Source organism: Suillus fuscotomentosus, assembly GCF_016647785.1.
Source record: "Suillus fuscotomentosus strain FC203 chromosome Unknown F5891scaffold_4, whole genome shotgun sequence".
In the NCBI taxonomy this organism is placed as follows: Eukaryota; Fungi; Basidiomycota; class Agaricomycetes; order Boletales; family Suillaceae; genus Suillus; species Suillus fuscotomentosus.
The window spans coordinates 1,223,814-1,236,564 of record NW_024539516.1 but is presented as its reverse complement, the minus strand read 5'-3'; the positions used below and the strand labels follow the sequence as shown (position 1 = coordinate 1,236,564).

The window sequence follows — 12,751 nt, the reverse complement described above, 5'->3', positions numbered from 1 at the left end:
AATGGTCCGAACTTCCACATTTCAAATTGGAATAACTAATTATAGGAGGTCTTGTATTCCACGAATATTCAGCGACTACCCAGACAGAAAACCCCGCAGACATCGCAAGGAAGTCTGACATCAGAAGTTGTTCAAAGGTCACCGTTCTCGAAGCAACGATATTTAGTCGGCGGTCCGGGTGTGATCGAAAATGAACTCAAACTGAGATGGTCGATGCGTGAAATCGAAAGAGTCTGATTTGAAACCGAATTGCAGTCACCGTCCTTCCCTGTTCTTGAATTCTTCCCGACTATGTAGGACCATCAGCTGAACTGTCCTATAAATGTTCACCACTGGGGAATCACAAGGGGGGCATGCGATACACAGGGAAACAAGAATAGCGATCAGTAAGGCAACGACAAGGCCTAGATCATCAGATCCAAAGTATAGAAGAAGATACTCATCCGATAGCTGCAGAGGGTTCACTGTTCTGCCGACGTTCATTAACGAGAAATTCTCATGTCAACATGTGCCCACCACACGATGCCTGAGTATGCGGAAATGAATGGTCATCTCTTGGCATGATCAACTTCATTAAGCACTATCCTCGACTCCAGCTCCAATATCATTCGTAACCGAGAGTGGCATGCCCCCGCGCCAGGGTAGAACACCGGAAGATAATAAAACTGGTAGGATAAGTCAGCACTGCGAATGTATCGCGCATAAGCTATCGCTGCCTCATGGTTGATGACAATAACAGGTAAATTCAAATTCCTGACCTTGAGTTTGAGGCTCACAAGTAAAACACCGGCGAATAAGTCAGCGCAAGATATCATCCATGTTTGTTTTGTTGATTGTAGATTGCTTGCAAATAAATTTTGCAATTTCCTAAACCATATTTTCGTTTAGCATTAAGAGTTTCGTCGAACCAAAGTGGGAGAACAAAATAATACCGTCCCGAAACACCGTCCAATTGTCGCCGTATTGGGTAGTGCCTACGAAGCTTACATCGAAATCGTCGTCCTCGATAAGTAACAGATGCTGCAAAGCCACTAGAACCCAGTAGTAGCCATGAGGTAAAGCAGTAGTGCTTGCAAGTTGCCAGTAAACGGTTGAAGCTAAGTCCCATGAATATTCAAGTTGATGGAAGTCGGGGAGAACCGGAAAAGCTGAGTAAGCGCAGCGGCTGGCCAAACACGCATCATCATTGATATTGACGACCGGCGTCGAACTCACACACAGCTCACTATTTCACTTGTGCTCGACGTTTCAAGTAGTCTGGAGGCGCAAAGGCCATTTATTGCAATGGCTCAGTCTTACTTTTCCGCCCCAGCTCGGTCATCTTCATCGCTGGCGAAGGAGCCTTTGCTTTCAAGTCATGGTGGTGAGAAGCATTTGAAGGTGGAGGATGTTCAAGAAGCCTACATCGAACAAAAGGATCGGTTTGTTTGGAACCTTTCCTTACTTTTTTATGTTTTTCTGATGCGTCAGGCAGTCTGATTCAGGCCCTTGATTCCTCCAAGTCTATTCTCGGGGAACTGCGTCGGTTCAATAAGGAGGAGTGGGTGGTAAGGTACCCCACTCTACACGAGCAACCCTCCGCAGAGCCTTCATCATCATCATCATCATCATCAAGGACAAAACCCCGTCGCTCTCTTCGCCGTTCGCTTTCGTTCGCAGATGATCCAAACAACCAAACAGAAGTCCTTTATACTCCTGTGCGGGAGGGCCTGACCCGAGCTGTCACACTTGCATCAATTTCCGATGCCCCGGAAGGTACTGATGTCAAGCCTGTGGATGAAGGCACGAGTCAGGGTGAACGGGACACATGCGAGGCGGAGAAGTTGATGCTGTCGTCCCAGAATGGAGATTTTAATATCCTTCGTCTGGACCTCAAGCTCGGCCCCCATGGCTCGACCACATCCCCTGCCGCTCTCGTATCACACCTCGAAAAAGGTTCTATTGCCAGTTTATTGGACGAACGTATCGGTGCTTCTGTCAATCATATGGATAAGCTCCGCCTTCGTGTGGAGGACACTTCATCCAAGGTTCTTGTCACCGGAGACCTTAATTCTGGAAAATCCACTTTTGTCAACGCCCTTCTTAGGCGTGAGGTGATGCCAATTGACCAGCAGCCCTGCACAACCGCCTTTTCCGAAGTGCACGATGCTGCTGAGAATAATGGCAAGGAGGAAGTTCATATCATCAAGGAGGGTGTGGTGTATAACATCTCGGATGAGTCGACCTTCACTCGCGTTTCGCTTGCAGACTTGGAGACGATTGTCTCAGACAATGAGGGTGTTCAGCCAGTCTTGAAAATATACCTTTCTGACAGCCGGGCACCGTCGGAATCATTGCTCAATAATGGGGTTGTTGATATATCCCTAATTGATGCACCCGGTCTCAACCGCGATAGTTTGAAGACAACGGCTCTCTTCACTCGTCAGGAGGAGATTGACGTTATAGTCTTTGTCGTTTCCGCCGAAAACCACTTCACCTTGTCCTCCAAGGAATTCCTATGGAACGCTAGCAACGAGAAGGCGTACCTTTTCATTGTCGTGAACAAGTTCGAGCACATCAAAAATAAGGAGAAATGCAAGAGGTTGGTACTGGAGCAAATCAAGCAGCTGAGCCCTGGGACGTACGAGGACGCTGAAGACCTTGTCCACTTCGTTGATTCTGCCGCTGCTCTCCGACCGTACACAGCCAATCCAGCATTCGACGACCTGGAATCCTCGCTTCGTTCGTTCGTTCTCGTCAAACGCTCCAAATCGAAGCTCCAGCCTGTCGCAACTTACCTCTCCAACCTCTTATCCGATGTTGATCTTTTGGTTGGCGCAAATGCCATCGTTGCCCAATCTGATCTTGACCGCGCTCAAGATGATTTGACGCGTGTCAAGCCAGTTCTTGAGAAGATGAAGGGCAGCCAAGAATTATTGGAAGAAAATCTGGAGTCTGTGGAGGAATTAGGGGCAGAGAAGACGGGTGCCAGAACAAAAGCCATCCTTTCCTCTGCTATCGAGCGCGTCGGACAAGGCCTGCCTGGCGTTAATCATGCTACTATTTCCCTGCCAGCTTTCCCTGGATTCCTTCGCATTTGGGATTATGCCAGAGACGTAAAGAAGGCTTTGTTGGCGAGCTTGGATGCAGCTGTGAAGTTAGCTGAGGATGAAGCGCGCGCCACTACTTCTGCAGGGGTGAAGAAGATCGGCGAGCTTGGCGACGCCAATCTTCCTGAAGGAGTCGGGAAGTCCCGAAGGGTCTTCATGCCCGAGGCCATGTTCTCGTTGCGCCCAGGCAAGAAGGGACTCCGCCGCCGTTCCTCTGCAACGGCCACCGCTGTCGTGGCTGGAGGGGTCCACAATCTTGGCATTGGTCTCTCCCAGCGCCCGGACATGCTAGACACGTCTGCCCTCGATATCTTTGACTTCCACCGACTCTGGCTTCAGTTTGCTGATGACAAGAAAGAAGCAGAGGATGAGACCAGCCCTACTACTGCGCTCAGTGTCGTCTCCGTTGGCGTCGGCGCCCTAACAATGGTTGGTGGTCAGACGTTTGGTGCCCGAGGCATTATCGATGGTATCGTACGCATTTCTGAGTTGTTTGGAAACGAAACTGCAAGGAAATGGGCGGCTCCTCTTTTGGGCGCTTTCGTTATCGGTGCAACTGCCTACTTCGTTCTTGAATTACCGAACACCATTCCACGCACCATCGGTCGCCGCATCCGTACATCTTTGGTTGCCGTTGACGAGAACACAACCGAGAATGAACTCTTCGTTAATGCCCATGCTGGCCGTGTCAGCAGGGAGACACGGAAGGTCTTGCGCCTGGCATCTTGGGACCTCAGGGAGCGCTTCAGAGCCGCAATGGAAGAGAGAGGCAAAGAAGTTAAGAATGCAGAGGAGATGGAGAGGAAGGCCAGGAGAGCACTCGAGTACTTCCTGGAGGTGGAGACAAAGACGGGTTTAATCAGAAATGATGCTGGCTTGATCAGTGTGTTGTAAGATTATCTCGCTTGTTTATTTTCTTATGCTCTTACCACCTTACCATCTTCGTTCGTCCTTATGCGCACCCTGACGTCTTTGTCGTTGCCGCTCACTGTCGTTGATTGAATTTTTTATTGTTTTGTTTTGTCTTTCATGCATATGGTTTTAACGTAGGATAGCAACGGAATCTCCGCACACTAGGTGATCGGAATGTCACTATATGTTTTAGCACGGATGAAAGAGATCTACAGTACTTGAGCGTGCCTACCCTAACTGCAACTGCTAGGTCGAGTTGCGCGGCGAAATTGCAGAGCTACGTCTTCAGTATAATAGAATAGACTACATTCGATATTGATTTACAACCCCTCGTCATACAACTTCCGGGATAATGCAACATAAAATCTCTCCAAATCCAACTTGGAGGCCAATTCGTGCTTGTCAGACTTCTTGAGCTTATGCTTCTCTGAAGTGTCTCCAGGGCGAGACGACTTGCTCGTCGATGGGACCTGATCGATGATCCAATCGAACACGGCCGAGAGCTTATCCGTCGACGCTTTCACAACGGGGTCACTTTCTCCCTCCTTGCGCATCTCTTCCCTAGTCCCTCGAGAGACTCTCGCATTCGATGACGACATCGAAGATCCACCAGCACCAGCAAGCTCATACCCATTCTCTTGCTTCTTCCACGCCCGAATAAACTTCGACCAGTCGCCGAACGCCCACCCATCTGCACCGACGCGACCCGCTAAGCTCGTCAAGGGCACAGACGGCAAGTCGACATTGAATTCCAACCCCCGGGCACCTCTGATCTCCCAGTGATCGCAGCCCTCCATTATCCCGAGAAATTCGCCCCACCTTGCGCTCTGCACGGTTACGAGGCCGTCGTTTCCCCACTGGTCGTCATGCTCCCATGTCAGAGGTGCACATGTAGCGCCTGTGTTGGCGTGTTGCCGCTTGAGGCGCTCCTTTGCATCCTGTTCCAACTCATCGAGCACCATCTTTGGGAGACAAAGCGGGTGCCAAATGCTCATGTCGGCGATACGTCCGGTGACGCTGAAATACTTGACACGTGGATCATCAGGGGTGGCTGGATTGAACACGTTGTTGAGGTAGGAAGATGTCAAGTTGGCATATGCAGGCGAGTCCAGGATGGACAATAAGAGCGTCGTGAAAGAAGATGGCAGAGAAGCCAGTGACAAGGAGAATGAAGTCTCGCGCTTCTCGGTGCTCGTCCCCTTTTCCGACATAGACTGCTCCTTAATCTCGGTCATTTTCTTGAATATTTCTTCCTGAGGTCGTCTTCCGAGGCCGATATTTGCCTTGGCATCAAGTGAAGTGAATGCACTGCAAAGTAAGAGTAAAATGTTGGAGCTTACCGCACACCAGTCCATGAAGGGGCTTCCTCTATGGGGAGTACTGATTGTTGTCAGGGATAGTGGGATATATTCACTTGGCTGCACGTGTGTAATGAGATGGCGGCAATCGAGACCTCCCATGGAATGAGCCATGAGATTGACGCCTCGCCCTCTAGCCTTCTCTTGGAGTAACCGATCAAGGTTTTCTGCCCTCGACGCTATTGAACCCGTTCTAAGTATATATACAAAATCAGAAATGGTCTGATACCAAGCTTGATGACCATACCCAGGTACCGCTGTAACAATAACGTCTGCTCCGACCTTCTTCTTGAGAATGTTGAGGACATTGGCCCAGTAGTGCATTCGAAGACTGGGAAATGCAGCAGGACCTCGCACATCAAATCCGTATAGCCCTATGGATCAATATGCGTGGTTCACTCTAACTGAACCAATTAAGATGAACTAACCGTGGCAGAGGACAATCGGAAACCTAGGGGCTCTGATTGGGTCATACAGTGTTGGATTTCGCAGTAAGCGATGAATGGTATCGGTGGAATCACCCTCGGATGGTTCTTGAGGCGGTAATTTCCCCTGGGGCAAGTTGGAACTGATAGAAGATGTGTCAAGAGCGGTGGTGTGAGACTCAGATGACACTTTCAAAGGAGGGGATAAATTTAGAGGCGATGACTTAGTATCGTCCTTAAAGAAGCATCCTGTTTATGGACGACTGTATGAGTCTGGTGAACGCTGGTGAACGCCAAACGTGGTAACTTGCCTTTCGAGGTCCAATGAGGGAGTGTTGGAGTCGGGCGTTTGGTTGGTTGCTCTAAAACACTATCCACAAGTAACCCTATACCAAACCAGTCCCATTTATTCGGAGACAACGGGTTCCACCAAATGTCATGGGAAGTGGTGTGGACTTCGGGTGTGCGACTGGGGGTATCTTCGGCTCTGACTCTTGATATGAGGTACTGGTTAGACAATGAAAAGGTAGCCATGACATTGATGAGACGTCGAAATAAAGCCACGACTTGAACTGGGAAGTGGACGTTGTTCATGATTTCGTTGCAGAAAAATGCATGAAAGTGAGAATCAATGAGTTGCTCGATTAGGGTTGCATGATCCACTATTATTCAGATTTACTTTTTCGAGTCACAAGCTGAAAAGCGCCGACCTCCTACCTTGACCACACAAAATGTCAGACGAAGAAACTCTGCAAAAACATCACGAAGAATCAGACTCTGAAGAAGAGGAGGAACAGCTGGAGGATGTCCCGAAGATTGACATAGATATCACGAAGCTGACGCCACTTTCGCCTGAAGTAATATCGAAACAGGTGCGCGACCAGCTTTCCTTTATCTGAAGCAATTCGTTGACCACGATCCTTCTAGGCTACAATTAATCTGGGTGCGCAGACTTTTGCGAGTACATATGATCTAGCCATTGAGTTATCTCTACAGGAACGATCGGACATGTCGCACACGGAAAATCGACGGTGGTGAAGGCCATATCAGGCGTCATGACTGTACGATTCAAAAACGAGCTGGTTCGTAACATCACGATCAAGCTGGGTTATGCAAATGCAAAAGTATGTTCCTTCTGATTTGCATCTGTTCCATCTTTAATCTCGAGAACCACCATCATAGATCTACAAATGTGAGAACGAAGCATGTCCTCGCCCAGGCTGCTATCGATCGTATCGCTCAGACAAGGAAGACAACCCTCCCTGCGAACGGCCAGGATGTGGTCACAGAATGAAACTCATTCGCCATGTTTCTTTCGTGGACTGTCCCGGTCACGACATTCTGATGGCTACCATGCTTAACGGTGCCGCAGTCATGGACGCTGCTCTTCTTCTGATCGCAGGAAACGAAACGTGTCCTCAGCCGCAGACATCGGAGCACTTGGCCGCAGTGGAGATCATGAAGCTGGAAAATATCATTATCTTGCAGAACAAGGTCGACTTGATCAAGGAAGCCCAGGCTCTTGAGCACCAAAAATCAATCGCTGCATTCGTCAAGGGTGCGTCTCCGGTAGCATGGACCATTCAGTATTGTACTAATTCTCTTAACAGGTACGGTGGCCGAGTCGTCACCTATCGTTCCCATATCTGCGCAACTGAAATACAACATCGACGCTGTGAACGAATACATTGTAAAGCGCATACCTATCCCAGTCCGGGACTTTACTTCCGATCCCCGTCTCATCGTCATCCGTTCCTTTGACGTCAACAAGCCTGGTGCCGAGGTCGATGAGCTCAAAGGTGGCGTCGCCGGTGGTTCTATCCTCACAGGCGTCCTACGGCTAGGGCAAGAAGTCGAGATTCGTCCGGGAATTGTTACGAAAGACACTCAGGGCCGGAACCGCTGCAAGCCGATTTTCAGCAGGATTGTTTCTCTGCACGCGGAGAACAATCACTTGCAGTTTGCAGTCCCAGGAGGGCTGATCGGTGTTGGGACCAAGATTGATCCTACATTGTGTAGAGCGGATCGTCTCGTTGGTCAAGTGCTGGGAGCAGTCGGGAAGCTGCCAAAGGTCTACACCGGTGAGCATCCTCGTTTTTGAATGCTGTCGCGTTCTAAAGAGAATCTAGAGCTTGAAATCAGTTTGTTCCTTCTCCGCCGTTTGCTGGGAGTTCGTACAGAAGATAAGAAACAAACAAAAGTCTCGAAACTTGCCAAGAACGAGCTGTTACTGATCAACATCGGGTCGACGTCGACTGGTGGACGGGTGTTGAGCGTAAAAGGGGATCTCGCGAAGATTCAGTTGACTTCGCCCGCGTGTACGGAGGTTGGAGAGAAGGTCGCGCTTTCGAGACGTATTGAGAAGCATTGGCGGCTTGTAGGCAAGTGTCTCTGTGAACTCAGCATACTCATTCGCTGACTTTCCATCAGGTTGGGGAAGTGTCCAACGCGGGACGGTGTTGGAGTTGGACTGATTCGCGTCCCATATTATTGCACTTGATGTGACCGGAGCCAATCTACACATGTATTATTTCTGCAGGACGCAAACGCAAGTGTTTTTCATTCCAGTAGTACATATATGATTCGCTTTCCCGATCAGTGAAGGCTTATTGGCAACGACAAGTAATAGAATCAACCGTGGTATGTAGAGTGATCGATAATTTTCCATTTTATGTACTGGAAGGATAGGATGGGAGATATCTTCACAAAGGACAAGAAAAAGAACGAGATTGATGGCTATGGGTATAGTCGGGAGAGGTACAACAAAAAAACAGCCAGAAGCGAATCCAGCGTCCAGCGTTTTCGATCGTTGCATCGAGATTGGGGTGCGAAGGTGTGTTAACGACGGGAGGTGCAGTGGAAGTGGAGACAGCAGCCTGTGCTTGGGCTTGAGTCGCACTATTGGAATGTTGTGCGGTGTTGCTATTGGGAGGGCCTCAGGCGGTGCTTGCGGCAGGGTTTCCGGGTTTCAATGAAATTGTTGGCCTGCGCCTTTCTCGTGCTGATGCATGATGCGTTGAGTAGCAGCAACATCGGAAAAACAGTACGTGGATGTTCCCCGAGACTTATCCTGGCCAGTAACTGCTAGCTTCAGATCACATCTAGCCTACTGTACGCAAATAGTTTGAATTCAATCCTATTGCCACAATGCCGATACTCCTGCCGTTCCATAAATCAATACTTGAGGAGATTCACGACCCTGCAACTTCAGACTTGCTCATCCTTGCCCGTGGACTTGGACTTCGTCGTACCATATGCACGCTCATGCAAATATACGATTCAAAGCAAAGCCTTATTTTGCTCTTGAACGCTTCACCAGAAGAGGAGATTGCTATTGGGGATGAATTGGGTATCATGGGGTGCAGGCGGCCTGGATTGCGGATTGTGGGTTATGAGATGGGAAAGCGGGATAGGTAAGTTATTCATGCTTATGGTAAAAAACCATCACTTTGAGAACGATTCGTAACTATTCGCGTCATTCTTCTGCAGCATATTAACACAGAGCTCGCAGACAGGACCTCTACAAGAATGGCGGCCTCATTTCTGTCACCTCCCGCATTCTTATCGTTGACATGCTGCAATCCGACATTCCAACAGAGCTCATAACGGGCTTAATCGTTTTACGTGCTGAAAAGTGCGTCACTGACAGCTCTTCTGCGTTGTGTTCGGTGATGAATCGATGTACCACCTAGGGTCACTGCCCTCTCCCTTGAAGCATTCATTGTCCGGCTATACCGAGAAAAGAATAAGACTGGCTTTCTCAAAGCATTCTCGGACCAGCCTGAGCATATCACCAGTGGCATGTCTCCGCTGAAGAACATCATGAAGGAGCTTCAATTAAGACGCGTCCATATATATCCACGGTGTGTGACCTCCTTCCTCACTGATGTTCGTGTTTTTTTTTGGCTTCTGGTGCTCTTGTTTTCGTCTTTCTCATCCGTTTTTCGTTTTAGATTTCACGAAGACGTCAAGAACACGCTCGAAACGCGTAAAGCAGATGTCATCGAATTGTATCAGCGTCTTACAGAGCCTATGGAGGCAATTCACCATGCGATAGTCCAATGTATGACCATCACACTTTCCGAGCTCAAGAGATCTAATAAGACAGTAAGAATCTTTGAGCTGCCTTATTAGCCCCTGAACGAATCCTCACTCATTCATCCCACAGCTTGAACTTGATGATCTTAATGTAGAGTCCGCATACTTCCGTTCCTTTGATGCAGTGGTCCGCAGGCAATTAGACCCCGTATGGCACAAGGTCGGTCCACGGACGAAGCAACTCGTGGGTGACCTCGCGACGCTCAGACGTCTATTAACGTATGTTTTCTACTCTTTTAATCGTATACTTTGTCTCTGCTATCTACTATATTTCATGTGTTATGCTGTCCATTTTATACCGTTACTGATCTAGGCCCTCCATCAAGGTACCTGTTGTCCTATGACCCACTCGCTTTTCACGCATACCTTGAAACTCTCGTAGCCTCAAATACCACAACCGTAACTGGTGCAGCTAAACAACACCAGTCTCCTTGGATGCTCACTGATGCGGCTAATATCATTTTTAGCACCGCGAAACAACGGTGTTATGTCCTTACTGCTTCAAAACCTACATCTTCGGTTCCTGGGAGGCAAGTGATTGACGTTGACAATGAAGACGCATGGGCTGCACTTGATGAGGCCCATGGGTCAACAGGAAGTAATAGTAGAGATAGTGGGAAGAAGAAGGAAGACAAGAAACCATGGGTTCCGGATAACATGTCTCCAGTGCTCGAAGAGCTTCCAAAGTGGGATCTCCTTGCAGATGTACTTCAAGAAATCGAGGAAGAGTTGATGAGACAGGAGGCAGTGTCGACTCGTGAGTCCCACTGACCGAAAACCGATTTTCTTGCTTGATGCGCGTCAGGTCCGCCAACTCGCGGGACCAATACGGTACTTGTCATGACCTCGTCTCCACGTTCTTCTACCCTTGTGAGTGAGTTCCTGGGGGAGATGGACGGTACTGCTCCGAAAGGCTCTCGTGGACGATCCATGATGGAGCGCAAATTACGGACATACCTGTATTGGAAAGGCCAGAACGCCAGACAAAAACAACCACCTCGGTTCTCTGCCCTGCAGCCACAGGCATCATCGCAACCTGAGGGCGAGATTAGTGAAGCTTTGAAGAGGAAAGATAAGACGAGACAAGAGCGAAGTGCAAATCGGAGAAGGGTGCGTGGCGGTGCACCAATGACTGTTGCACCAAGTAAACCAGCGGTTGTCGATCCAAAAGTGGAGTCGAGAGACGATGGAGATGATATCGCAGCCTTGTACGTCAGGATGCTTGTCATTGTGCATTCCTCACTAAGATTGGATTCAGCATTGCAAGTCAACCTTCAGACCTCCTTGTCTCCTCCGATGCAGACGCTCTCCTCTTTGAGACGCTTCTCTCAAGCGAAGCAGAAATAGACTTTGATACACACTACGGCTTGCTTGCGCCCTCGCAGATGGTTGTTGTGCGAGCATATACTGATGACACGGACGACCAGATTCTCGCAGAACTGCAACCGAGATTTATTGTGATGTTTGAACCCAACCTTGATTTCGTGAGGCGCATTGAGGTCAGTCTTTCATCTAAGAGCTGTTGACACCCTTGAGTTTGATGCGGCAACTTGATAGGTGTACAGAAACTCTAACCCTGGTATGGGCGTCCGTGTATACTTCATGGTCTACCAACTCTGTTGCGAGGAGCACAAGTATCTTGCTGGACTGAGGCGCGAGAAGGAATCTTTCGAGAAGTTGATCAAGGAACGCGGAGTACGTCGCTCTGTTTCACTATCTTACGCGTGGTGCGAGTCGTTCATTACTATGTCTAGTCTATGCTCCTGCCGATCTTCGAGGACAAACACGCTGGGAAGAGCGATGCAGTCATCAAAACAATCAGCACCCGTCTCGCAGGCGGAAGGAAGGAGCTGAATACTGTGCCATCGCAGGTAATCGTCGACATGCGGGAATTTCGTTCCACACTACCTTCGCTTCTTCACGCATCTGACCTGCTCGTTATTCCGGCGACGCTGACTGTCGGGGATTACATCCTCACGCCAGATATGTGCGTCGAGCGGAAGAGCATACCTGATCTAGTCGCGAGCTTCAATAGCGGTCGATTGTAAGTCTCTCGGATTCGTGCTTCTTTATTGCTGACTAGTTGCAGGTACACGCAATGCGAGCTGATGTCGGTGCACTATAAGCAGCCCATATTACTCATCGAGTTCGAGGAGAACAAATCGTTCTCACTTGAGGTACATCTTACACGACAGATCTCCAAAGATCTAGTATCTCACCTCTCTTTCAGACCGTAGCGGAATCAGCAAAGTCGTATGCCAAGCCCACAAGCAAATATCCCGCGAAGAAATCAACAGGTCCAACAGATTCTGATCGCGCTCCTCCCTCTATTCAATCCAAACTTGTTCTCCTCATGCTCCACTTCCCTCGTGTTCGAATCATTTGGTCGTCATCCCCTTATGGTACAGCAGATATATTCAACGACCTCAAAGCCAACGCCTTCGAGCCGGACCCTAACCGCGCGATTGCAATCGGCGCCGAGGAAGACACAGCAGCGGGAGCAGGCATCAACGCTGCTGCAGAGGAGCTGCTCCGATGTCTACCAGGAGTGACAGCGAAGAATGTTAAATATGTGATGAACAAGGTGAGGAGTGTCCGGGAATTGTGCGAGCTGGACAGAAAGGGCGTGCAGGATATTTTGGGTGTTGAACCGGGGAATGCGTGTTATGACTTTATGCATCGGGGAGAGAGGAAGACAGGCAGTTTATAACCTTCGTTTGTGTTGGAAGGCAAGATACTCGTCGAAATGTTGGATGAAATCGTACATGACTTAGGAAGCACGAAGGTGAAGATGTAGAACTGCAAGTCGGTCTTGTTCGCGGCTTCTCTGTAAAAATATAACATTGAAACAAAACATGGGCACGCACTG

At 49.0% G+C, this 12,751-nt stretch overlaps 5 protein-coding genes across 5 annotated transcripts; 3 read left to right on the top strand and 2 right to left on the bottom strand.

Moving 5' to 3' along the window:
• Positions 1-334: 334 nt before the first annotated feature.
• F5891DRAFT_479267 (uncharacterized protein) lies at positions 335-1,163 on the bottom strand. The gene is made up of 3 exons (XM_041371980.1): positions 933-1,163; positions 759-867; positions 335-665 (listed from the first exon to the last, which is right to left on the bottom strand). Exons 1-3 carry the CDS (start codon positions 1,106-1,108, stop codon positions 549-551), a joined length of 402 nt encoding a protein of 133 aa, XP_041232360.1. The 5' UTR covers positions 1,109-1,163; the 3' UTR covers positions 335-548.
• Position 1,164: 1 nt separating this feature from the next.
• F5891DRAFT_479247 (uncharacterized protein) lies at positions 1,165-4,152 on the top strand. Its single transcript, XM_041371979.1, has 2 exons — positions 1,165-1,421; positions 1,475-4,152. Exons 1-2 carry the CDS (start codon positions 1,285-1,287, stop codon positions 3,981-3,983), a joined length of 2,646 nt encoding a protein of 881 aa, XP_041232359.1. The 5' UTR covers positions 1,165-1,284; the 3' UTR covers positions 3,984-4,152.
• F5891DRAFT_479240 (alpha beta-hydrolase) lies at positions 4,153-6,445 on the bottom strand. Its single transcript, XM_041371978.1, has 5 exons — positions 6,096-6,445; positions 5,788-6,033; positions 5,607-5,733; positions 5,342-5,552; positions 4,153-5,284 (listed from the first exon to the last, which is right to left on the bottom strand). The coding sequence occupies exons 1-5, from the start codon at positions 6,376-6,378 to the stop codon at positions 4,322-4,324; spliced, it is 1,830 nt and encodes a 609-aa protein (XP_041232358.1). The 5' UTR covers positions 6,379-6,445; the 3' UTR covers positions 4,153-4,321.
• Positions 6,446-6,462: 17 nt separating this feature from the next.
• F5891DRAFT_1003799 (uncharacterized protein) lies at positions 6,463-8,376 on the top strand. The gene is made up of 7 exons (XM_041360326.1): positions 6,463-6,656; positions 6,712-6,727; positions 6,781-6,908; positions 6,967-7,342; positions 7,395-7,865; positions 7,914-8,165; positions 8,215-8,376. Exons 1-7 carry the CDS (start codon positions 6,516-6,518, stop codon positions 8,256-8,258), a joined length of 1,428 nt encoding a protein of 475 aa, XP_041232357.1. The 5' UTR covers positions 6,463-6,515; the 3' UTR covers positions 8,259-8,376.
• A 187-nt stretch (positions 8,377-8,563) lies between these two features.
• On the top strand, positions 8,564-12,737 carry F5891DRAFT_1274556 (uncharacterized protein). The gene is made up of 13 exons (XM_041370180.1): positions 8,564-8,827; positions 8,879-9,197; positions 9,296-9,418; positions 9,477-9,647; positions 9,738-9,891; positions 9,953-10,101; positions 10,209-10,639; positions 10,688-11,090; positions 11,141-11,381; positions 11,440-11,577; positions 11,637-11,926; positions 11,972-12,059; positions 12,113-12,737. Exons 2-13 carry the CDS (start codon positions 8,932-8,934, stop codon positions 12,590-12,592), a joined length of 2,934 nt encoding a protein of 977 aa, XP_041232356.1. The 5' UTR covers positions 8,564-8,827; positions 8,879-8,931; the 3' UTR covers positions 12,593-12,737.
• Positions 12,738-12,751: the final 14 nt, after the last annotated feature.

Excerpts from the sequence above, each read along its gene's own strand:
- F5891DRAFT_479267 (XM_041371980.1), bottom strand. The coding sequence starts at position 1,108 with ATGGGACTTAGCTTCAACCGTTTACTGGCAACTTGCAAGCACTACTGC. Across the intron at positions 868-932 it reads TTGGACGGTGTTTCGGGACG|GAAATTGCAAAATTTATTTG; the intron begins GTATTATTTTGT and ends AATATGGTTTAG. Across the intron at positions 666-758 it reads TTGTGAGCCTCAAACTCAAG|TTTTATTATCTTCCGGTGTT; the intron begins GTCAGGAATTTG and ends TTATCCTACCAG.
- F5891DRAFT_479247 (XM_041371979.1), top strand. The coding sequence starts at position 1,285 with ATGGCTCAGTCTTACTTTTCCGCCCCAGCTCGGTCATCTTCATCGCTG. Across the intron at positions 1,422-1,474 it reads TACATCGAACAAAAGGATCG|TCTGATTCAGGCCCTTGATT; the intron begins GTTTGTTTGGAA and ends TGCGTCAGGCAG.
- F5891DRAFT_479240 (XM_041371978.1), bottom strand. The coding sequence starts at position 6,378 with ATGAACAACGTCCACTTCCCAGTTCAAGTCGTGGCTTTATTTCGACGT. Across the intron at positions 5,734-5,787 it reads TCCGATTGTCCTCTGCCACG|GGCTATACGGATTTGATGTG; the intron begins GTTAGTTCATCT and ends ATTGATCCATAG. Across the intron at positions 5,285-5,341 it reads CCTTCATGGACTGGTGTGCG|GCAAATATCGGCCTCGGAAG; the intron begins GTAAGCTCCAAC and ends CTTGATGCCAAG.
- F5891DRAFT_1003799 (XM_041360326.1), top strand. The coding sequence starts at position 6,516 with ATGTCAGACGAAGAAACTCTGCAAAAACATCACGAAGAATCAGACTCT. Across the intron at positions 7,866-7,913 it reads GCTGCCAAAGGTCTACACCG|AGCTTGAAATCAGTTTGTTC; the intron begins GTGAGCATCCTC and ends AAGAGAATCTAG. Across the intron at positions 8,166-8,214 it reads GAAGCATTGGCGGCTTGTAG|GTTGGGGAAGTGTCCAACGC; the intron begins GCAAGTGTCTCT and ends ACTTTCCATCAG.
- F5891DRAFT_1274556 (XM_041370180.1), top strand. The coding sequence starts at position 8,932 with ATGCCGATACTCCTGCCGTTCCATAAATCAATACTTGAGGAGATTCAC. Across the intron at positions 10,640-10,687 it reads ACAGGAGGCAGTGTCGACTC|GTCCGCCAACTCGCGGGACC; the intron begins GTGAGTCCCACT and ends GATGCGCGTCAG. Across the intron at positions 11,091-11,140 it reads GGAGATGATATCGCAGCCTT|CATTGCAAGTCAACCTTCAG; the intron begins GTACGTCAGGAT and ends GATTGGATTCAG.